The sequence below is a fragment of the Lepeophtheirus salmonis genome, chromosome 13 (genome assembly GCF_016086655.4).
Source record: "Lepeophtheirus salmonis chromosome 13, UVic_Lsal_1.4, whole genome shotgun sequence".
Taxonomy (NCBI): Eukaryota; Metazoa; Arthropoda; class Copepoda; order Siphonostomatoida; family Caligidae; genus Lepeophtheirus; species Lepeophtheirus salmonis.
This window is the reverse complement of record NC_052143.2, coordinates 3,390,329-3,417,375: the sequence shown is the minus strand read 5'-3', so window position 1 is coordinate 3,417,375 and position 27,047 is coordinate 3,390,329. Positions and strand designations below refer to the sequence as shown.

General features: G+C 29.1%; 1 protein-coding gene across 1 annotated transcript in view; it reads left to right on the top strand.

Moving 5' to 3' along the window:
- The window catches only part of LOC121127747 (prestin), a 134,613-nt gene extending 110,941 nt beyond the window's left edge, over window positions 1-23,672 (top strand). The window contains exons 9-10 of the mRNA XM_040723228.2: window positions 22,597-23,149; window positions 23,382-23,672. Of these exons, the coding sequence (XP_040579162.1) occupies window positions 22,597-23,149; window positions 23,382-23,566 (738 nt within the window). The 3' untranslated portion in view covers window positions 23,567-23,672. The remainder of the gene's footprint in view (window positions 1-22,596; window positions 23,150-23,381) is intronic.
- Window positions 23,673-27,047: the final 3,375 nt, after the last annotated feature.

The window sequence follows — 27,047 nt, the reverse complement described above, 5'->3', positions numbered from 1 at the left end:
AAACAAACAAAATTTAAAATTTTATTCCTTCCACAAAAATGTTGACTCTAAAATTTTTCAAAATTGCTGTTCCTCTCTTCTAAATTTTTTTTTTTATAGATTCTGTCGAAATTGTGATAAAAAAAGAACCCAAAACAATGCCGCTCCCCCCCCCAAAAAAAAAACCTACCACCACCCCTGATGACGTCATCATCATAGAAAATTTAAATGGAGATTCCATCAGGGGTGTCTTTGGATTTGATGACAAATTTGACAAAAACTTTTTCAACGAGAGACAAAAAATATTTTTTTCAAATTCTAGTGACAAAATTTTTAGGGAGTGACTAAATTTGAAAGAATACCCATTTTTTCAAATTCTAGATACAAAATTTTTAGGGAGTGACTAAATTTGAAAGAATACCCATTTTTTGAATTTTGTGGATTTGGGCCTATGATTCTAGTACTACTCTTATGAATACTATAAAGATTTATAAAATAATCAAATAATCTGAGTGATATCGGGATAAAATAACCGATTACAATCAGACAATTTATTTTAAATGAACCCTTCAAGATGTATCGTTACATATGAGACGTTTGAGCAAATTTAATATATGTAAATAACACATTTACAAAGCTATAATATTTGTAAAAAAAAAGTTCTTCTAAGAGTCTTTAAAACATTATACTTTTTTGTCAAATGAGACACGCTGTGAGTATTTAAATAAATATATGAATGTATGTTTAAAAAAACAATTGGAAAAGAAAAGTGAATTGAATAAAATTTCAATAAATATTCAATATCTATTCCTTTTCACTCCTTTCCCTAGTTATTACAGATTATTTGGTACTTGTCTTTTCTTATTTTTTTATTCAATTTTCATCTGTAATTCATTCTAAAATCGTGTTTGTTTTAATACTATGAAAAAGAATTTTAAAAAAAAGAAATAAGATTTTATCAATAAATGCAAATAGTGAATCATAAGTGAGCCTATGATTATTTCTTCATAAGTCAATATGTTATACCCATCAATTCATGTATTATGTACATAGAGATGGGAATTTTAAATCCGAAAAATTTAAGGATAATGTATACTACAATTAATTACCTAAAAATTAATTAAGCAAATCACAAATCTTTTTTTCCACCATGACGTTGAGGTCAATCGCTCAAACCAATCAGGCCCTGAACCTGACACCAGGGGCGTCTACAGGACTATATTTAAGGGGAGGGGCGAGTTGTTTTTGTTTTTTTCACAGAAAAATACAAAAATATATTTTTTTTAATAAAATTTAAAAATCAATAGTTATTCACAAAAAACTAATTTTTTGGGAAAAAAATTCAGAAATCCATAGCTGTTCACAAAAATTTTAATATATGAATTTTTTTGTGAATAATTAAAAAAAAGTTATATTTGAAATTTTATTTTATTTTTTTTTGTGAATAGTTGTAAATATTTGAATTTTTAAAATATATATTCAATATCACTGATTTTTTTTTTGTTTAAATTGAAATATTAAACTTTTTGCAAAAAAAAAATCCATTATTAAATTTTTTTGGAAAAAAATGTGAAAAATTAAATTTTTTGGAAAAACAATTCAAAAAAGAAATTTCAAATATATTTTTGAAAAAAATTGAAACATTTACAACTATTCACAAAAAAAAAAAATTTGAAATATAATTTCAAAAATTAAATTTCTAATATCATTTTTTTTTTTCAATTTAAATAATCCATAATTATTCACAAAAACATTCATATATTAAATTTTTTACTCTGTTGCATTTCGGGCCTAAATGACCTTTTTTTAAGAAAATAAATCATTAATTTTTTGAGCTGGGGGCTACAGCCCCTCCAGCTCACCCTTGCGTACGCACTAAGACACAGTTCCTTAATGAGGAACTCTTTTTCTATGTTGGTCACTGCCTTGAGCAGAGCATAACTCCAATCAAGAAATCCTGAGTGCTCTCTTGCTCTCTCTCAGATACTAATTTTCTGTGTACGCGCCTTTCACTCGGTCGTTTTTTTAAGCAATGAGCTTACGCTCGTACAGGAGTATTTTGAATTTGACATTTCCTTATGTTTGCAATTAAATTTCGGAAACTTATATATATTATTTATTCCAAAAAATGATGAGAAATAACGTAAAATAATAAATAAAACTTAAAGATCTAAAATTATATATAAAATTTAAAAAAATCATAAAATGATTTAACTATTAATTATTTGATTCATTGACAAAATTAATTTTGTTCCAAAGTGTTTATCAATTAAACTCTGATTTATATCCTTAAATAATTGACCACCTATAGAAAATACTCTCTCATTCTGTAGCTGAGGACAGCTGTGTATAAATCAGAAGTTAATATTTGTGCTTGATTAGATCAACGGCAATTCCGCCAAATATTCCAATTACTTTTAAAAACAATTATTAAATTGATATAATTCATATTACTACCTTCAAATCAGATAATATTATGTGGCAATGGTTAGTGGTTCCCAAACAGTGTGTCTTGTGATAACCCATCCATTATTTCAAATAACATATATAATCCAAATAATTTGTTTAATTAAAATAGATGTGTCAAATATTTTTTCTTTTTCTTTTGGTATGCATGGGCGCAAAAAAAAATTGGGAACCACTATCATAGGGCACATGTAGTTACGAGGTTTCATTCACGATCATCTATTTAAGCCTGATAGTTAGTTTGAGATTAAACGCAGGGCTCTTAGGCTTTTGAACTTATGTGTGCGTGAGATTATAAGATCTTATTTCGATTTACTATATAAAAAGATAAGAAAACCCTATTTCAATTAGGAAAATTCGTTTACAAAAAAGAAAGATTTACCTTCCAATGTAATCTCTCCATACAAAGGAGATAGTGGGTATCTGTAAGGGAACTGATGTTTGAGTATTCTTAGAGTGATCAGATATATGAGAGGCAAACTTGTCAACCAAAGACAGCAGAGATTCACAGATACAGCATTGAAAAAAAGATATTATATTATCTTTAGACATAACTTATAACGTCTTTTCTTACAGTCTATTAACATAAATTGAAGCTCTCTTGCACCATCATCTATAGAGTTATTTGCGTCCTTGGGCGTACGTCCGACACCGAAGCACACAATAATGATTGTACGGTGTTCGTATGTGGAAGAAATCTCAAGAATTTTGCATTTTATCTTATACCGTCTGGGACAAGTAGCTGGTGCACGCCCGATGCACAGGATTAAAAGTGCTTCCAAGGTCGGAAATTGTACAATAAAAAGCTTTTTCGTGGTTATCAAGGACATTTTAAGGATGATTTATTTCTCAAAAACTGAGCCTTTAGCTTCAATCCACATGTCCATTGTTATGTACAGGTCTTCTCAACAAAGCTGGTAGACATATTGGTCTAGGTTGCATTCACCTCAAACTTTGGAGACTCCAAATTTAGATGAGATTTAGCACAGGCAACCTTCTCATGTTTGAAATGTTGAAATCAAGGGGGTACAGGTTTGACAGACAGAAAAGATACTGCTGAACAGCGTTTGAGTAATGGGGAGGGACTCCGTCTCACATCCAGTTGAAGCCCCCACGACCATGGGTTGTCTCAAGATATTGAATAAATTGACTCTGAAGTACTTGCTTGTAGTTATTAGCATTGACACTTCTGTTTAACAATATGGGAGAAAAATCTTTACCATCACTTCCAACAAAACCGAGCAGTATTTGGCCGGCAAGATGTTTTCTCCAGCCAAGATCCGCTCCACGATTTTTTTTGCAACTGCTCCATGGTCAAATATGTCAATAAGCATGCAGAATCAATATAAACATATTTTCTACGCAGGATCAATTAAAGTATCATGCAACCTCTCACAAAATATGAACTTTCTGCGACAATTAATAACAAAGTTATAGCGCGCCAAAGTCGAGCACCAGCTACTCATCACCCCCCGGTTCAGCTCTGAAAGCTGATCGGATGAGTACACTTTCATAAACATAGATCTTGAGGTTCCTAAGATATTGAGCCTTAAACTTATTCCAGATTTAAAATCCCCACCCTATATAGTGTATATTGTAACATATTAAATGCCTCTCTTAATTTTAATTATATTTATGTAAAAATAATAAATTTAATGCTGACATTTTGACAAGTTTGCTTTACTTTTATTTTAAATAAACAAAAAATTGAGTTCATTCACTTTGAAACTATGAATTAGATTATAATTATAGTTATGATCACCATTGAACTCAAATAAAGTATAAAAAAGGGAACGCAGAACGTAGAAAATGGTTCTATGTATGTGTATCACTTTAAGAAATCTAGACATTGGCATAGGGTATCAAAATATATCAATCATCAAAAAGGAATGTATATATATATATATGTAGGTAGGTAGTATAACCTATGTTTCAAATATAATAAAAGTTTTCTTGGGGAAAGTTGTCAAAACTTTTTTCGGACTAAATTATTTTTTCTCTTTTCCTTTTCTAACTTTTTTTTTAAATATTATGTTATATATAAATGTATAATGTGTTGCAGTTAAATTGGGAAAATCTTTAAAGGCATATATCGAACAAACTAGATGGGGGTAGAATCTCTTTTTTTTTTTTTTTTTTAAGGCTACATGAATGACATCTTATTCATAATAACATCTGTTTTTCTTGATAACATCAACCACACGGCACCGGAAGCTTTGACATGTTTGGGGAACCTCAAGCAGATCCAGCTTTGCCATTCTACGTCTTCAGGTCCTCCACAGACGAATGATACTATATACAGGCCTCATGCATGACCCTCCCGAAGGGTTCAGGTCCATATTGGCTACAAGTCAAAAATGCGGGCTCCAAAAGTGAGGACATTTTGTGGCCAAAACATCCAGTACTTTTTTGGCATTGTGGATCGTTATAATATCTTGTTGGAAGGTTGTTGGATCTAGTTCGTTTCTTATAAGCCTTTAAAGATTGTTTCAATTTATCTGGACCACATATATATATAAATACTACATAGGTACATATGAAAATAGTTGTATATAAAAGCACACATACACATAATTTGCTTAACTCGATGATTTTTATATGGAAAATTTATTCTACACGTTATTGCTGCTTCAAAAAGTGACTTTTTAAATGACTTTTTCAAAACACATACGACATTTAGATAGAAATAGTGAAAAATTTTAAGGTTTTGTATTACTTTACACATTGTTGGTATAACTTTTCTTTTTTTTCACATAAAGACTTTAAAAAATATAAAGTTTATTCGAATAAATACCATGAATTAAACAATGATTCTCAAACTCTGGATTGAATTTTATAATGGGAACGTGAAGCAGCTTCAATGGGGTTGAAAAGTTTTTCAATAAGAATCTTTAATTAAAAAATAAAACAAAAAAATTCAAAACCTTTCTCTATGATTAAGATTGAAAATTTTATTTTTCCGACAGCTCAAAAACTTTGGAGAAGTACTCCAATAAAGAGTGGTTTGAGGTATCAAAAATATTTTTCTTGATGGAAAAAAAGAATAATATTTCCGCAGTTAATGTTAAACTTCGTTTATTGTCAATAGCCCACGAGGGTTAGCTTGACTGCGGTGAGCATCATATTGTTTTATAATTGTACCACGAAAATGCATTAGATTACACAAACAGCAAAGTACGAGTAAAACATCATGGAGCGATTTCTAAAAAACTGGATATGATTGACTGTCAAATGGAACATCTTCCTAATTAATGGCATTTCCTTTGAGCTGTCCTAGTATTGCCGTTGGGTTCATGTGTTGTTGTATTGCTTGGATCGTCAGGCAAGTTTGTAAAGCACTTGCATTTAGAGGTTAAAATTATTACTATTAATATTTACAGTTAGTAGTATGCTTTGATGATTATTCTCTGTCTAAATAAACAGATCATTTGTGTTTAGACTATGCAGTATCATTTTTAATAATATTTTACAATGGGGACGTATTTTTTAAAGGTGTCCTGGCTAAAAAAAAGTTTGAAAAACACTCCATTCGACCACCAAATGAATTTGTCCTACCGAATGTCCTCTTCTGCAAATACAAACTTAAAATTTGTAATTTCAAATTAGATGGATATTAAGTCCTTGTAGATTCTTTTTCCCTGCCTGGATTAATAACAATCTGCTTTTTATACAAAAATAGTGTAATAAAAGGCTTGAAATTATATTGTATCTAAGCAATTATGTAATTCTCTGCCATTGTTGTACGATACTGTATTTAAAAGTAGGGATATTCAAAGCTTAACAAGATTTAATTTGAAATTAGCAAATCCAGATTCAGATCACAGAATGTTATTAGTAAGAATAGACCAATTGACAGTGGAAAGATAACACATTATTTTTGTTGATGTTTTACAGAAAATTAAATTTACACAGTATTTTGTTGTCTGTTGCTAATTAATTCTGATTATTCCTTTTTTTTTTATTCCAAAACTTATTCTTATAATTTTAGAGAGCATTGTGCACTTTAATACGGCCACTACCAAAAAAAAACTGATTATGATTGGTTTGAATTTGTTTTCTGCGCTATGTTCATCTTTTGTAATGAATTTGTAATTCCAATTTTGATCAGGAGCTGTTCCGACACCTTGAGTTTGTTTTTTTGTTTTTTTTTTTTTTTTTTGTCTGAATATTGAGAAGGTACTCAATAATATAAAAATTTATACTCACAAGTCAGTTATTATTATTTTTCAGTCCTATAATCATTAGTAATTATATTGTAAGGTTGTGGAACTAAATAATTATTTTTTATTTAGATGATACCATCTACAAAATAAATAATATTTAACTTCTTGGGTATAAGGATCTAATTTTATCCAATTACAATTTCAACTGATATCGTACCTTTTTCATTAAGTTTTTGAAGATAATTTTTTTTTTATAAATGTAATGTACCCAATGACTTGATCAAAGTCTTTTAATGTTATAATTAATTAATGAAATACAAATCATAGCCAATTTTGTCAATGTATTGTATTTTTTTTTTTTCTTTTTCCTGAGATTTCGGGAAAATATACTGGGTTGATCTTATGTAGTCATACACATTTTATGACTTCCAATTTTTCAAGAGTAAAATTTAAACAAAAGGTTTTATGAGACATTTATTTAACAAAAACATCTCAAAATAATGTTTGGTACAACTTTTATCCAATATGTGATCCTTCATCTCTAATAACTGTCTCAGTACAAGACATAACTCCCTTGCAGACCTTGACTATGTAGTGAGACTCGAGCTTGGTACACTCTTTCTTTATGGAAGCTGATTTTAGAGACTGGACACTCCTGTAAGGAGTAGCACACACCTTCTCTTCCAGAATAACCTAGATAAAGAAGTCCATGGGTTTTTTATCTGGACATGAGGACGGCCACATGTTGAGGTCCCAAAAGTCCAGAATGTTGTTTTTCTGGAAAGCCTAGCTCTTAGCGGTACAATGATACAAACTTCCGTCTTGAGTGATAACAAAGTTCTCCCCGAACATTTCTCTGGCCCAAGGTAGCACTTTCTTACCCAAAAGTTCGATTTAAGCATCTGCATTGAATCGCTCCTTCCTCTCAACAAAAAATGGCCACAACGCCCAAGATTATGGTTCCAACTGGATTTTTCGGTCTGGAAACATGTATCACTGAAGCTGCACCACTTGAGCTCCTTGGATATAGCCATGTGGAACATGTGGCGTTAGAGAAGCTTCAAAATTTGTTGCTCCATTTTTCTTTTGTCTTTAATTAAGTCGAAAGTTGACATATGGAATCTTGTATCACAAAGCCCATCTTTTGCCAAATTTGAAGACAATCGACGAATAACTTCCTATTTATTAAGATTTAAATTAAGTTTTCTAGAATAGCTTTCTATTTGTTAACCAGTTTTTATTTGATAATGGCTTTTTAGATTAGATCAACCCTATATATAGTTAAAAAGTCTGAAACGAATATAATTAATTTGTAGCAAGCTCTTGTCAATTATCAATTCAATTGATTTTTTTTTTTTTTGATTTATGAGATCCCTTACACATATTTTTCTTCACTTTTTCTACCTAAGAATAACTATTTAAAATGATTAATTTTCTTTTGGTTTTGAGTCATATTTATAAATATAAAATAGGTATACACTATACATATATAAAAAATGATTTACTACGAAAAATTTCATACCTTATTTTTACATTAAAATATTATTATTAATAGAGAAAGTAGGAAAAAGATTATGAAAGGGATCACGTAACGCACCTTGGACTTGAAAAATTATTGTCCATTTATTTACTTTTTCCCATCCCTTTCTTTAAAAAAAAAGCTTCATACTTAAGACAAATTGTGAAAAAGAATGAAAAAAAGGGAGTGTGAGAGACTTTGGTAATAGGGATCATTTGCTCACTACTTATGCAAATGAGAAAAAGCGAGAAGTAGCTATGAGTCTCATGTAATGAATGTCCTAATTAAAGGTATAGATTAAGACCTTTGAGATATAGATAGGGAGAGTGGCTAGCTGATATGAACTTAGGCTTGTAGTACTGGGTGGTCCATTGAAATCTGAATACATACTAATTCAATAATTAATTAAGATTGAGTGATTGAAATTAATTCATATTTCGATATATTAATGCATAAGCAATTATTTACACGACAGAATAAACTAGAGCTCTCTAGCTTACGTACAAATTAAGAAAATGACACTTGAACGTGGTCGACGAATTTCCATTCACACACTCCAAGAAGATGGGTATCTCCAGGACCGATGTCTACGCCGTCAGAAAGTCAGAAACGTTGGAAAAGAAGAAAGGCTCTGTCAAAATGGCCAAACTGGACTAAAGAAAACAGTTCAGGCTAATCCCCTCAAGTCCATGTAGGTCTGTGCCGGATTGTCCAGTGAGCTATAAAAAAATTGTGTGGCAAGAGCCTTGTGAGGGTGGAGAGGCCACTTTTGACACCGCCAATGAAATATTTTTTGACATTTTTGCCCCTCCCCCTACAGCCCTCATGCTATCCCCTGGACTCCACCTTTATGTTGTATGTCAAAGGGAAGACCTGGAGTTTCTGTCGCCTGGTGTCAGGTCTTTCACCACCGCCTGGAAGCCATCATTGTACAAATGGAGAAGATATTTTATAGACAATACGACAGCAAGCATACTCAATATAGTATAAATCCTATGAAAGGTGTAAAGCTCGTTGAAAATATATATGCTAACACTTAACACTACTTATGTGAACTAATTGAAACCCGTATAACTTCCGGATTCCAAAAATTATTTTTTTCAATATAAAAAAACAACCTCTTACTTCCCTTTTCAGATTTAATTATGCACCTTGAAGGACGAGCACGTCTTCACTTATCAATATATAAAATTTACAATCAAGTCTTCTTTTTTATATTTATTTATATCCAGCCATAACCATACTCTTTGTGTTATCTATCCCTCTTTAATATAATATCCATAGATGAAAATAATATTACAATAGAAGAGCAGTTGGTAGTTGCTAACTGAATATATATTTCTTTTTCCACGGCTCTCACTATTATTCTAATATCCTTCAAGAGATAAATTATAAGTATAAACGAATCCCTAGTGCCTGAAAAACAAAAAGTAAGAATGAGGGTTTGTCCGGGAGATGTAAGCTCTTGTTGGTCTATGAGTCGAATTGAGGGCCAAAAACGGAGTATATATGGAGTGGGGCTTATTTTTACTTCCTTCATCTCACGTGTGATTGTAGTTGAACCAATAAAACGTTATTACGGCTTAGCTGGTCTCCTCCCAAACATTCTAAAAATTGTTAGGGTGACCACATGAATTTTTGGTTTCTTTTGTTTTGCAAACCAGGATGACATGTTTTATGAATGACTCTCTATAATATTCATCGATGAAAATATTATTATAATGGAAGAGCTTTTTTTAGTTCCTGTGTGATTAGTTCCCCCTGGAAAATTTCCATCTGTTGAATTCCCTAAATATACAGGCAAGGTTATCCAGGCTCATTTCCTAGAATGAGATCCTTCTAAAAAAACCTTTAAAAACAAATAGCGAGAACTTTAAACAATCACTTTTCAGATGTTGCAATATTTAAACCACATCAGAGAATAAAGAGATCATTCCAACCTTTTTATCCTTACTTTTATTCATAATTATATTAATTTCAGTTCATTCATTGCGGTACTAATCGAAGGAACCGTCACAATCCTCTGGGCATAGGTTTTTTCCTTGTCAATTTTCTCTCTTTAAAACTCTATACCAATCAATTCATCACTCTGATAAGTTATATATTACTAAACCAATATCAAATAAAAAGACAAAATAAAGTATTCCGATTTTTTGGGTCCTCTATTTTCTATTAACTTTGTATTTTCTATATATTTTCTAAATTAACAGAAAATATAAAGATGATATAATAGAAAAACAGAAACATATATTTTTTTAAATTCACAATGCTCATAATTATTTAAAATAGTCATAGTACGTTGGTAACAATGACGATATGGTCTTCTTTGAACTAAAAGAGAAGGACTTGCAAGCTGTTAAAGAATCCCAATGCAATTAATACACAAAATATTAATATTTTAAGGAATTAAAGTGAGTATTTTAATATTTGTAGAATATGAGTTATTTTGATTTCTCATATTTATTTTTCATATAGTTGTTTTTTTTCCTCTATGATATATAAAAAAATAGTTCACTTTCTGTTGTGTCTTGACGAGGGAGAGGAGACACAAACTTATTTATAGGTGGAGAGATCCAGGACGACCGAGAGACAAATGAGAAGAAATCACGTGAAGGAATAATATAACACTTATTAAAGGAACATCTCTATTCTTTATAATACAAAAACCTACTCTAATTAATATACAAAATACATGACTATTTATACTACGTAAAAGACAGTACTTTAATACATAATAAAAGAAAATACAAGACGATAAGAAGAACAAGGGGGAAGGAAATACGAAATACATTGCACTTTCTAAACCTGTCTTCTACCCAAGAACGTTAATCAATTTCATAGATAAATTTGCTAATGGTTGTCTCTCAATTTGACACAGATACGTTGGGTTTTTAATAAAATTGAGAATATATTTTTAGACTTAAGAAAAATCCTTCAAATCAATTTGAGCTTTTTATTTGTTTGTTTGCACGTGGTTTATTAGTATAGGTGGGACTTCACCAGTGGGGGTCTCTTTTTTAACATACCGGGAGATAATATCATTTCCATCTATGATAATATCCAGAAGAAGAAATAAAGTTAATAATGGTCTCTGTCAGCAGATATGTCACCTTTCAATGTTACCATATGACAACTACTACTGCTCTGTTCCTCCACATAAACAAATACATTGTATCCCAATAAACTCTTTAAAAAACTATGATACTTAAAAGGAATATTAATTTTTATAGTGTCGAAATTTTATCTATAAGGTCATTTTATTTATCATTTAAAATTATACAAGATGCACTTACGAATAAAAAAGTATTTTTCAGATTATAAACAATAATCAATTAAATGATAATGGATATTATAGTTAATGTCAAAAAAACGTGTGCGCTCAACTCAGTACCTAAATATGTTACAATCATGCATTTTGGTAGGGATTTAGAGAGACAAATTTTTTTAAGATCAAATACTTATCTTAAATATATTTATTTGTGTAAGGATTTTATTATTACGTATTTTGAGATTTAGACAGAAAAAAACAACTTAGTCAATTAAAATAAATTAGTACTACTTAAATTTTGTATTTTAAGAAAGCAACTCTAATGTGGCTGAGGGCATGATAAAATAAATAAATTGTTAATGTTCCTTTAATTCTTTAAATGGAGTTGCACTGATTAAGTATAAGTCAAAATTATAGTATTACATTTACTCCATCCGACCTATGAATCTTCTATGAAGTCCATATACATTGTGTATATTTCCTTCGCTAGGAACAACCGAGGCGCAAACCTTCGCACATGAAGTTTAAGATAATAATTTCTCGCGAGCGCGTTTTTCATTGAGCTAAGTCGTTCCATCCTGTTGAAATTGCAGAACTATATATTTGATGTAAATTTTAGAAATATTTTTAGTTTGTTAATAGATTCAATCGCAATTATAAATATAGTTTTGATGTTCTTTGTTTTGTGACTCCAAACTGTCATGGAAATTAATAAAACTTAAAAAGACTAACAAAACTTACATGTGTTAGTGATGGGACGAATAATCGGAATCAGAAATTCGAAAATCTCGTGTTTTTTCTGGAAAAGGCATCGGGAAAATAAAATTTAATTTACGATTAATTTCACTATTTTTTCTTTTCTAAGCTATGCAAAAAAACACCCCCCAAAAAAAAAAAAAAAAAATAAGGAATTTTTGTTTTTTACTAGAAAATTTAATATTTACAATTTTTTTGGAAAAAAATGTAATATTTTTAATTTAATTTAATTTTCTGTAAATAACTATGTAGTTTAAAAAAATTTCTATACAAAATTTAAAATTTGATTTTTTTTTCAAAAAATCTCATATTAGAAATTTAATTTTTAAATATTTTTTTTCAGAAAAATTCCAAAAAGATCTTTTGGTGATATTTTTAAGTGAATGTTTCTTTTTAATTTTACTTTTATTACACTATGTATCAGCATATTTGTTCATTGGTTAAAACCCACATTTGTTATTGTTGTTATAAGTCATATAGCCGGTCATAATTGACCTTTTTTTAAAGGCTAATCTTGTTAAGTTGAAAGGTTTTTTTCATAAATTGATCTGACCTTTGATATTCATCTAGGTATATAGTTTATTCATATCGAAATATAGTTACTTGTAGAAAGGGAAAAGCATGGTTAGTTTGTTTGTTTTCCTGAGAGAGAATGACTCATTTTTAACAACGAGCGTGTGTTGTTTCAGCTTCAGTGCGTCTTATAAAAAAAAGGCGGAGTACATATAAAAAACAATGAAAATATGGATTAGAAACGAACGTGTGTAGGCTCAGCCCTCCATATTATAAACTAAAATAAAAGGGGAGTACATTAATGTATGGCTGTAAATCCTATGCATTTTTTAGTGTACGATTTTTTTGTATGGTGGCAACCTAAACAATGTTTATATATATATTTCTTAAGCTTTTATTTGTATTATTTCATTCATGAGAGGAGAGCACCTTAGTATTGAGTAACTACGTGTGAGTGTGCTCATGATTTATCAATATTATTTAAAACAGGCTGGTCTGTTCGTTGACGATTAATAACTCCGGGCAATCCCAGCTGCTAAAATTAAATATTCTTGCAGAAATCAATCATCAGATTAAACTCACTGTTCCATATTTTGAGCTCAATAAATCTTATTTTTCCTGTGAAGTCCCAAGAAATAAATTGTTAGAAACATGGGCTATATATTACCAATCATCACACACTACAATTGTACTATAACAAGCCCGAGTTACAAAATATTTGAAATACGATTGTTCACCAAATGGCTTTCAAACATGCACAAGATATCAAAAAACCAAAAATGAGTGAAATATGCTATACATAGCTGAACATGTATTCATATGTTATAAATAGGATTGAAAGTTCAAGTAATTTATGACAAGGAATTCATACTTGTATATTCGAGTACATATGTACATGTAAAATCAAAACATTGATAAATGTGAAAATTAAAAAAAAAAAAAAACATTAGATTTATGAGGTATTTGTGATCGTATGCATAAAGATAAACCATATACAATATCAAATATACATGTATTTATTTATCCATGATTCTTCGACATAATAAATATTTTGTCGAATGTAAAAAACATATTATGAAAGAATTTGTTATACTTAATCAGGGGCGTCTGAAGGATTATATTTTGGGGAGGTTTTGGTTTTTGGAATTTAAAAAAATCGATCAATTAAATTTTTTTTTGAAAATTATTTTCAAAAGTACATAGTTATTCATAAAAAATTAAAGTTAAATTTTTGGTAAAAAAATTTGAAAATTATTTGAAAATTTCAATTATTAGATTTTTTGAATATTTTTTTTTCAAAAATCCATTGTTTCTTACAAAAATTAAATATTTTGAAAACAAATTGACAAATTAAATTTTTGGAGAAAAATTATTTCAAATATTAAATTTTTTGAAAAAAAATCTCAAAAATTCACAGCTACTCACAGAAACAAAAATTTTGTGAAAAAAAAATTCTAATAAAAAGAAAAAAAACCTTAATTTGGGTGGGGTTACAGGCCTTCCAGCCCACCCCCTGTGAACACTCCTGTTAATAAGTGGGGAAGGAATGGTTTTAGGAAATTTGCCAAATGGAATTGTATTTTGTCACAAGCTCATTTCGTCGAACCGTACTAAATATATTTTATTATTACTCAGGGACCAACTATTAAGTATATATATATATTCTCTCATTCACGACTAGCTTTTATAAATGAACAAGGATACAATGGATTTGCCTTTCACTTGTTATTCTTGAGTTGACTCTTGAATATTTCATAGCAGTATTATAAAATCATGAAATATGATTTTCGACAGAGGTTGCGAGAGGACAAAAAAAATCTTGTTGCTCCGATTTTGAAAACCGTCAACAATGAATACTCCATTATATCGTTACTCCTATTGTATCTCGCAACCTTTCCTCCAAAAATAAACTCAAAGAGGGCATAAATTAATTAGATGTAATTAGCCAATCCTTCCCACCAACGGAAAAAGAATATTATTTTTATAATTGATGGATATTGTTAATAGGTTAACAAGAGCTTCTTCGAATTCAACCAATCGACGTTCAGAACACTGCTCACAATAAATTCAATGTAATTTTTTGAATTAGTGAGGCAAGACTTTGGCGAAAATCAATAAAGGATTTTTTTTAAATACATACATAGATAATAGATCAAAAATACTTATAATAAGACTTATCAACATTTGCTAAGAAAAGGGTTCGAAGATATGACAATTCACCGAAAGCCCTTTGAGCTAAAAATAGTAAATTAATTTGACTATGATTCATGCTAAGCATTGCATAGAATTTATTATTCACCGAGTTGACATGATTGTTCAAAAAATATGTTTAAAAAATTAGAAAAGGAAAAACGGTTTCAGTTTGAGATCTTTTTTCTTTTTTGTTTATTATTTAATCAGTGGTCGTGGCGTTAAGTTCTCCTTCTTAAGTAAGCATTCTCCCTAATTTTGGTTTAACTTATTTTAAAAATGCATTTTTAAATAAATATATATAAATTTATATAAAAATTACTGTACAAATGCTATTATCAAATGGAAAGTTCTCATTTTTATAGCAGTAATTCATGTTCTGCTCAAACCCTATTTATTTATTTTATATTTTTCCCCCAAAGTTATTTGCAGAGTTTGTTAAACTGTATGCCACGGTGTAATAGTGCATCTCGGAGAACATTGACATGCATCACGAAATTTTGAATCTTCTTTTAGGTTTTCTAAAGACCCTTAAAGGAGTATTTAAGCATTCTTAAAGAATTTTCAGCGTTCTTAAAAGGTTTTCTGGACATATACAATACGTCCTATAATATTTTTTTTAAACACACAAAACCTTCTACAAAAAACGTTTATTAAACGTATTTAAGAAACAAGTAGAGAATTTACAATGAAAGATCTTAGAACATTTATAAAGCGTCAGGTTTTTCAGCTGGGACACCCTCCATTGGTTTGGTATCCTATTTATGCGTCCTTGGGATAAGAAAAATACAGGCAAATGGTAAAGGATGCCCCTTCATTACATAAATGAAAGATAGACTACTTTCACGTAGTTCTATCTACATATAATTATACAATATATGTACGTATAGAATGTACATAAAACACTTTCTCTGATATTCGACAAATCTTATGATAAAAAAATCCATCTTTTTTTATTGATGTGAAAAATATGGAAATTCCATTTTTTCCCCTTGTTTAAATATATTTTTTTCTTGTTAAAATATTTCTTCCTTTTTTTTCATCTTCTTCAAAAACAACAAACAGTAAGCTAAAAAGAAAATAGTTAAAGAGATTTTTACACGACTATCGGTTTGCTCTATTTATTTCTTCTTCAATTTGGTGAACAGGACACAGAATGTTTGCTTATTTAGAGTCTCTTTTGAAAAAAAGGGATTGATACCAAATATGTAAGTAACTCAGTTACTAGCCCTAATGAATAACAAAAAAATATACAATTTAAATAAAATATATAAGTCTCAATATCGTTACTCCATATTTTACTTTTATTAGTACATATTATTATTTGAGAAAAATAGGTTTTATGTATATTTCTATTGGTCAATCATTTCTCTACATACTTAAAAAGTTTGAGCTCTAAATCTTACAAAAATGAGACTTTGAGAGGCAAACATTTGTGAAAATGATCCAAGTCTCATTTATCAACTATATTTAAATGTTACATTTTGAATTTGCACCATGTTTTTGACAAAATTGTACTTCAAGTCTATGAACAAAAAGTCAGTGGATAGATCTTACAGAGGTTTGAGTTCAAATTTGAGCTTAGAATTCCCTCACATACCAAATATATACAAGTTTAAACTTACAAAAAAATTTACTTATTTTTCTTGAAACTTGAAAAACGTTTGTTATAGCGCTTCTCATTTGCAGAGACTCTTATTATCCTACTATAACATATGCTTTTTTAACCCTCTACTCTTGCCTCTAACATAAAATCTTAGATTCGATGACAAAATTTTTGTGAATATCTTGATATTAAATAAAGAATAATCCAACCGTTGGAGATTATGACATACACCGGTTATCATATTATTCTAAGGTTTTTCTTGCTTACTCTTCTCAAAAGAAAGGTTAAGTGGTGCAAAGAATTTATCTTTGCGGCAAATCTTTTTTTTTTTTAATTTATTCAGAAAAATTTTCATCTCAGCAACTCAGCCTCGACCAATTATGTGTGTGACTCTCTCTTTCGTTTAGAAATATTTTTTCGATGAAATAAAACCTTTTTTTAAAAGTTATCGAATCATTTCACACGAAGTTTTTCAATATTATTGCAATTTTATATGTTAAACAAATGAAAATACAAACCATTCATACTAAAAACATAATATATCATTAGTGATGAAAATCTTGAGTATAATGGGCATCTTAAAAATAAATAAACCGAAAATCTACATGGTAACCCTGTCAATTTGAAGAATGTTTAGGAAGAGAAAGAGAATAATCCTTATGACGTTTAATTAGATCAGCTACAATCAGCTGTGACAAGAAAGGAAGGAGAAAAGGAAATAAACAAAAGGACATTCTCGAGAATTACTCCGATGTCAATCCCCAATTCTACTCTGAGTCTAACAAGGCATTACAATTACAACTCCTCAACAAATTTCCGGGATTACACTCCGTGTTTATGGGCACACGCGAATGTTCAATCAGCTTTTGAATTGAATTGAATTTATTTAGGGAAGTATGTTCACTACTGAAGAATTAAATAATAATGACAACTGCTAAGAAAAAGAAAATTCATTCTTCTGATTACCAATTCCAAAAAAATGGACCAGCTAAAAAATTCACAAGGTTTACATCGCAGTATATCCTCAACACAAATCCTACTAACAAACAAATATAGACTTCCAAACTTGAATTGTAAAGGTTTTATACGTTTAATATACAAATTCAATGTATATTCCATTCCGAATAAGTTTGATGAGTATTAGACTGACAAATGAGGCAATAAGTTAATAATAGAACGACGTAGCTCAATGGACAACGTACTTGGGAGAAATTATTCTCATGAACTTGATGGGTGTACGTTCGCGCCCCGGTGATTCCTAGAGAAATAAATATACTATATGTATATGGATTTCACCGAAAGATTCCTAGGTTAGATGGAGTAATTTTAATACTATAATGTTTACTTATACTTAATCAGTACAATTCCATTTAACCAATTAAAAAAAAGTGAATACACAGAATAATTACACAGTTATGGAACAATTAAGAAAGAACAATGCTATAAAAACATTCTTTGTTTAAATTATATTCAGCCTAATTTATCATTATTTTATTAACATTATAAGTTAATGGACTGTTTATTTAGAAGTAGGCGATACTTGGAAACTTTGCTGTTAATTAGATATATCAATAAAATAGATTTATAATTGTTTATTTTAAATTTAATTTTTGAAATTTTTTTCCGAAAAATTTAATTTATTTTTTTTAATATCTGTCGATTTTTAATTTTCTTTCTCAAAAATTTTGTAATTGGAATCTTTTTCCAAAAAAATTAACTTTTTGATTATAACTACAGATTGTCAACAAAATTTTATATTTGAAATTTAATTTTTGAATTTTTTTTTAAGTAGCTGTAGATTATTGTAATTTTTTCAAAAAAAAATAATATTTTGTAACTTTTTTGCTTAGAAATTAATTTTTGAAATTTTTATGGAGGATTTTTGTAATTTTTATCCAAAAAAAATAATATTTTGTAACTTTTTTTCACAAAATTAATTTTTGAAATTTTTTTACAAAAACTATTTTGTTTGAATTTCTTTTTTTTCTTTTTTAAATCCAAAAACCAAGCCTCCTCCCCCTATAAAAATATATATTTAATCTTACGGACGCTCCTGTATTTATATTCTGGATAATGATGTAAGAATATGCACAGTTCTAGTTAAAAATACCACTGATATCAGTCATTGAGCTTTTGGGTTAATTTACATAGAGGTTTTGGATTAAGTGGCAATTTAAAAAATGTAATAATATATGCCACAATTTATCATTCCAAATCAATTTTGAAGTATATATAATCCTCCATCTTCAAAATTAACTATTCCATTCTGAAAACGGCAAATGTTTTTTTATCGTTGTTACCATATTGAATAGACTATTTCATCAGGATTTTTTTATTTAAAATAGAGATGTAAATAGGTTGCACATTCAAATTGAAATTAAGAGACATGTCGAGATAAAACTATGGAAGACATTCTTACATTCCCAGTTATCTTGTATTTCTCATATAATTGTTTGTACTAATTTGAGTCGTATGACCTGTAAGTCATACGACTCAAAATCATAATATAAAATGAATATATAAAATAAAATGACTGAAACAATTCAATAGATAAATGTAAGAAATATATAAAAGCAAAATATATATTATTATATATTTTTTTTTCATATCCAAAATATGAGGAATATTTTTATCGATCATATGTCCATCATATACATATATGTATGTCTTCCATTGAGTAATAAATATGAAAATGATAGAAATATGAAAGGCATAAGGAGTTTGACATAATAAAGTTGTAATTGGATATATAACGACTGCCATCTGTGTTATTGTCCAAAACTCATTGCAAAGATATCATAAAATTTGAGAACAAAAGTTGGTAAACTATCAATTTAGTCAAAATATAAATAATGTGGTGATTTGTGGAAAACATTTTTACCCGAGTGACATTTGGTTCATAGGAAATCTTAGCAAAAAATAATTAATATACATAATAAGATTATAAAAATATGTTTTGATATCAAGTACATCCGGTTTCGTTTAAATTTGGCTCAAATGTTTTTTATACAAGTAATGCACAATTCAGTTGCAACGCAAAGTTTCAAGTATTTTTAAAAGATACTAGGGTTCAGATATTAGCCTCATTTACTGATTTTTATTACATAGTCTCAGTAGATCAGGTTGTGGACCTCAAGCTTGACCCACATTAATGATTAATTAGAGTAATACTTATAATCATAATCAACCACCTGCAAAAGTATGTAGGTTATAGTTGTAGAATTTTATCAGGGTTACCATATCAATTTTTGAATTCTTTTCTTAACATACAGGCCGGTTATATTTATACACCTATGATAATGATTAACCTTTATGGTTAACCAATTTTAGGTATATGCACCTCACAAACTATTTATAATATGGATGTTAAATTGTTAATAACTTCTTAAATGGTTTATTCCATGGCATTATGATAAAATAATAGTTACATATAAACGTTGCTGAATGGAATAAAAGAAAACATTAATGAAGGCGCCAAGAAAATACCGAGAAAATCTATAGAAATAAAATATATTAAGTGTTTATGTTTTATTAGGAAACATTTTCCTTATGAAATGTTTTACTAATAATTTCAACTCTTAGCAAGTAACCCAAAAATCAATTGACTGCTTTTAGATACTTGAAGAATTAAAAGGAGATCAGGAATAGAAATCAAGAAAAAATTAATCAAATTCTCTGGAAAGGCTCATTTTTATACGCGGTAAAAAAGCAATACTGACACCATCAACACTTTCATGATATAAAAAGTTCCTGAAATTGAGACGGCAGGAAAGTTGTCGTGGAAAAATATCAAAATAAAATAATCAAGTTGCTTCCAATGTAGGATATTTACGAGGCATTAACTATAAAGAAGGCTGTAGTTTGGGTTTAGTGCAAAAGTGATGTATCTGAAAATTTTGTCAATCGGAGATATGTTTATTATAAGTTTGTTTAATGTATATTGACTCAGTTTTGAGGATAGTTTTTTTGTTTTGGTTTTTTTCCTCCATAAGTAATAATACTTAACAACAGTCACTAATGACTTTTTTGTCCTATAAATTTTGTCCTGGTCTACAGTCTTTACGTACAGTTACATTGATTTTGTACCAACTTTTCCATGTTCTACGTTGTACAAAATTAACGTAACTGTTAGTTATGTCAATTTTGCACTGGTTATTTTTTAGCCCTGGCAGTTACGTCACTTTGTGCTACTAAAATCAGCTTAAAAACTTACCGGTCATAAATATTTATTTTTTTAAATAGGTTCTGTATTGCTTATAAATTAAGATAAAACTATACAATAAGAAAAAAATATGGTTTTTTTGTTACATACATCACTTTTAACAACAGGATATATGAGAGAATTATGATATACATAACAGACCAATAACAAAAACAAACAAAAATAATACGTCTACATGTTCGATGAAGTTCTAGAATGTTTCACCCCGGGAATTTTGGCCCTGTGGAAGTTTCACCCGGATAATTTTTCCCATCAGATAAATATATATTATAGCAAAAATATATATTCTCACATATAATTCAACAATATTCAACTTCAAAAGGTCAGAACTATTGATACAAACTTAAGGAATTCTTAAAAATAAGGTCTGCTGATAATGAATGCCATTATTTTTCATCATTTTGAGAGGAATCCCTATATTAAATATCTTTGATATATATTATATATCAAAGGTATATGATTGACTTTATCATGTTTTTGTCACCAATATCGTATATACCTCGGCAAACTCAAAGTGCTCGGGAGTAAAGCTAATGGGATTTCATTCTAATTCGTAGTCACTTCAGAGATAAGTGATTTCGAATAAATCCCTCAGTGCGTGTCTTGAAGTTTAAGCTTTGATTTAGTCTCACAAACTTTAGGCTTTGATGGCTTTGACAAGCTCCTTAATATAATGGGAGTTGAAAAAATGAGTTACAAAGGACTTCAAGTGAAGGAACACCCATTTTAAACGCAAAAATAAAGGACAGTACTTTAATGCTATAATAGTAACGTTCAATGCTGTATACACACGTCTACAATATTTCATTTATACGACTACACTGTTATTTCTTAGATCAAAATATGTTTATGATATAACTCATGGAGCGGTATATACAGTGCACCCACTTTCATATATTCAGAGATTCATACATAAGGACAGACAAACTTTGCTTTATTAGTATAGATTATAAGGGAAAATGTCCTTTTGACAATTCCTTATAAATACAACCACAGACAGACATTTGATCCTAATACGTATATCTTTTGGAACGTCGGCAGGAGAATATTTTAAAGTGACATGGTTTTCAATTTTTTTTTTTTTTAAATTGAAAAATTAATTTTGTTTTTTTCCGAAAAATCTTGAATGTTAAATTTTTTGACAAAAAAATGAAATATTAAATTTTTTCTAAAAAAAAATTGAAATATTAAATTTTTCTTAAAAAAAAATCAAAATCTATAGCTATTCAAAAAAGAAATTCAAAAATTTACAGTTGTTCAAAAAAAAGGCAAATATTAATTTTTTTGGAAAAAAAAGTCAAATATTAAATTTTTGGAAAAAAAAAAAAAAAAATCTACAGCTGTTGATAAAAAAATTCAAAAATTAAGTTTCAAATATTAAATTTTTTGGAAAAAATTAAAAATACACAGCAATTCTCAAAAAGCTATTTTAAAAAATCCATTGACGTTCACAGAAAAAAAAATTTTGGATAGAAAAATACAAATTTTAAATAAATATTAAATAGTTTACTAAAAAGCATAAAATCCTTTTTTTTTGGGGGGGGGGGGCTCCAGCCCCTCCGTTTCACCCTCTGTAGACGGCCCTGATGTTATTAATAGTTGAACATCAACTTGCTGAATAATTTCTGTAGAAATATCCTTTCCCATTGTGTAAATTAGTTAAGAGAGTAAAAAAAGAAACATTATGTAACTTAAAATTATATATAAATACAGGCAGTTGTAGGGGTATACAATACATATACCTATTTTGTGTATCACATAAATTCTAACATTAAAAACTTTTTAAATAATATTTAAATCGGTAAAGGCCCATTTTTTTATTCTAAACTTATATGTAGATAATAAAAATGCTGTAACTATTTACCATATCAAACAATTATAATGCCATATATTTTTACTTTCTTTTGTTTGTAGGCCATTTTGGCGTCCATCATCGTGGTTGCTCTTAAAGGAATGTTTCTCCAAATCCATGACTTTAAGAAATTCTACAAGAAATCTAAAGTGGACGGAATCATTTGGATTTCAACCTTTATATTTACAATTATATTGGACATCGACTATGGTCTCTACGCCTCCATCGGAGTATCTCTACTCATACTCATCAATCGTCATTCGGAGCCAAGGATTGTAGAGTTGGGAATGAAGAAGATCAAGGATTCCGAGAAAAGATACGAGGAAGAGCTGTGGGTCGAGCTGAATGCTAGTTCGGAGACTTGTAGAAAGGAGGGCCTCATTGTTTTTCGAGTGATTGGAGTTGTGGACTTTACCAATTATGAAATTGCAATCAAAGCCTTGAAAAAGTTGAGGGAGGAAGTTAATTGCAAGCGGCACGAGGATGAAGAAGAACATTTCTTCTTTGTGTTGGATTTAAGCTGTTCTCCACAAATTGACCAAACGGCTGTTAAATATCTAAAAATATGGTTAGATACAGCTCCACATTATCATTTCTTAGTGGCAACGCCTGGAAGTAAGTGTTATAAGCAATCATAATGGTCATTAATATCATATCTAATGGTGTTATTTATATAATAAAATTGTTGTTATGAATTATTTCTTTCAATAATTCACGAACTAGTAATCACAGTGAAACATAATTAATTTAGAGAAAGCTAAAAATAAAAGAAATAGTTCATAAAAAACTGTAATTATATAATCATGTTTCCTCAAAAATTTTATTAAGCGTTATATTTTGTACCCAGGTCAACCTGATAGAATGCTTCTTCGGTGTGGAGTGAAGGAATCCACATTATTCTCTACTATTGGAGAAGCTGATCGACGTATTTCATTACAGAAATTGATAATAAGTAGAGAAAAGAGTTTACCCAACTATATCAACCAGGGATATAACGAAGAGGATCCCGAAAAAGGAAAAAACGTTTTATAAAAATGTTGAAATTTTTTTAGTCATCAGTTGCAAGCTCACACTTCTCTGTTTTGTTATATTTTTTAAATATAAGTATTATAAGAAATAAATAAAGTATTTTTGAGTATTCTTTAAAGAATATAATTTCATCCAAATAAACCAATTATGAAAATTTAAAGAAAATGTACGTCCAAGCAATACTTCTCAAATCATAGAGCATTTTCCTTGACAGGGGTATAATGTGTAACTTCATGAGGTATAAAAAGTATTTTCGGAACACATTTTTGAAAGAATAGGAGAGAAGAAAGCAGTTGAATAAAGTGGAAAAAGTATTAGCTTCCAAATAAGATCCATTCCATTGATTTTAATGGGTATTTTTATAATTAAACACTTTTTTTAGTTACTTCAATTAAAATAACTTATTAAATAGTTAATATTTACAATGTAGCTCACTTTAATTTTCATATAAATAGTCATTTCAAGTCAAAATAATGCTTTAAAGCCTAATTTTAAACTAAAACTTTATTATTTTTTTAATCAAAAGGCTTTAAGGGCTAAACCTATGATAAGTTATGATCTCAATATTTTTGAAAGCCCTAGTAAAATGACAATGTGTCTGTAATTTATGGAGAAATTTGATTAATTTTGGAAGATTTTTTTTTTTTTTTTGAGAAATTAGTTTAACTTTTGGGGTTTCTTTTATATGAAGGAAGCCAATTATTTTTATCCATGGGGTTATTTGTGGTTTTCCCCAGCTTTGGAAAAGACATTTTTATATCAAAGAGGATTATATGAAACATGTAATTATACCCATTATATATAGTTAGATAATATTTCATTAGTATACCTAAAAATACAACTTTTGGGTCTTTCCGATTAGATTACTATAATGAAAGAAAATAAAAGGAAGTAAATTGATTTGTAAGATGGAATTACTTATTTTAAGGGCTTAAATTAATTATTGTTATATATGAATAAGGTAAAATATTATAAATCGTAAGAAGAATTGAATCAACAAACTAAAATAAGGCGATATTATAGAAATTGTATGATCCATAAAGTAAATAATATATCCAGATGTTAAGTAATCTATGGATAATGGATATACAAAGATGTCAGATCTTACCGAACAATAATTATTCGGAAACAGAAAAGTTGTGGTCAATATCGTCTATTATATGTATATGTGAATAACTCCAATCCTCTAACAAAACATAAGAATATGTACAATATACATTAGGGGTCCCGTCCAATTAAAATTAAAATATGTGTGATTTTACACATATTACGAAAATATTGAATCGATGTGACTGAGTGGATATAGAGTTTACAAACTCTGACCCTTAATCATTAATTTAAATTTTCACACATTAGTGACGACAAATTAGTTTATAAAGAAAGCTTACGCCTGAAACCGATGTCTTATCTTTCAGGGGCTCTCCTTCAGTCCATTTTGAAAAATAATCAATGGCAAGTATAAAGTAAGAATATCCGTTACATTCAGGAAGTGATGCTAAATCAACTCCAATCTGTTCTATTACCGTTTTTGGAACAGGAACATTCTGTAATGGAGGTTTCATACTAGTAATTTTTTTATAGCCTAGTTACATGCTAAGCTAATAACTTTTAAATCTTCAGAAATTGACCATTCATTTTTAATGTATTGATTTTTTCCCCAAAATTAGCGTCATACTTTCGTGGGATTATTTCATGCCTATAGCATGCACAAGAGAAACAGAGGAAAATAGATGTTCTTTGTATAGTAACACAGTTTTGAGGCTTGCCTTGAAAGTAGAGGTGAGGCCAATTCGAATCAAATTAAAGTTACAAGTCATTTCAGTTTAAGTCAAACTTGAGTTGCAAGTCATTTTTTACAAGTCAAACTTAAGTTGCAAGTCACTTTTTACAAGTCAACCTCTAGTCACAAGTCAATATCAAGTCTGTTTCACGACTAGATTTTTATTCACTCTCAACCTCGTCTCTCATAATGGAAAGGAAAAAAAAAACATATGACTTTAGTATTTTTTTTTCTCCCCCAATTGTGAATTATAATTGAGAAAAAGAGTTATCAACAGCTCGAAAACTCCACTTACAGTAATGTCAAGTCAGATAGTGAAGCATGTGGGGGTTTATATCAGGCAAAAATAGGATATAATTTATCCTTATTTATTTGTATACTTAGCATGCATCCAAGTAAGTAAAGTACCGAGGGTCTGAGGCTGAGGATTATGACGTAATGGAAGATCTATGATTTTGTTCATAAGATAATCAATCCATTATGAGCATTTGTATATCCCTAGTTCAATTAGAAAAAGTCAGCCCACCATGTATATGAAGCACGTCCAGAGGGCGTTTCTTAAGCAGTTTCTTTGCAAGTAGAATATTTAGCTTACAAAAATGATAAGTCGTTATTCTTCACCAGCATATAAGCCAAGCTACATTTTGAAATTTGAAATTAGTCACACTTTTAAAAATTGGCAGGATTTTATTTTAGGAATTTAAGTAAAGTACTATATTTTGACCATGATACAAGGTTTTAGGTATTTTTATTGACTAGGCATGATAGAAAAAGGATAAAACTTTCGAAAAATTAAAGTAAATTTGGGCACAAATATGTTTATGAAATGTTCATATAATATTTGGATCATGATCATATACCTAGTATATATGTAATATAAAATATTTCTGAAACGATCTCATTACATGTAGTTTTTTTAAATATCCATTCATTTAATCAAATAAAATAGTAAAAATAAATCAATACACAATTTTTAAATATCGTCTGTTGTTAAGAAGCTGTCAAACTCATCCTATCTCTTTTCTTTGAGCTGAGGGTGAGCTATTGAATACTTTTTCTTTGGGTGATCTCTTTTGGTCATTATGACCCAATGTGCCAAATTTGGCATATTTTGAAAATTACTTATAAATCAAATAACTGTGAATGTATCTGTTAGAAACTCATCATACCAGTTAAATACACTTTTGGAACAACACTGACACTATGTATTTTGCAGAAACAGACGTGGTATTTCAGTGACATCTAAACATTAATAGGTTTGCACGTGTTTTAATTGTTCCTCATCCGCTTTAACAATTTTGTGCTATGAGCATTATGAGCTAGCTGCCCATGGAATCATTCTTTTAAGTATTATCGACCAATAAATATATATTATGATATATTGCAATTGTATGCTCAATGTGACATACTTGACCATATAATTATACATGTTTGTGCGCCTGATGTACCAAATTTGGGACATATCAATTAAATACACGTTTATATTAAGATATTTTATTTTTTTCCTAAATATGAATTAGTTATACTTCTTATATGATTATTATAAAATCCAATTCTCACATAATTTGAGTCATAGAGGGCTCTTAATAAAATTAAATTAAATTCAAATGATTTTTTCCTGGGCCTTCCAAAATCTACTTTGCGAGTGAAGGAAGTGAGCTCCATATTTTATATAGTTTATTTTCTGATTTTTTTTTCCTTGGC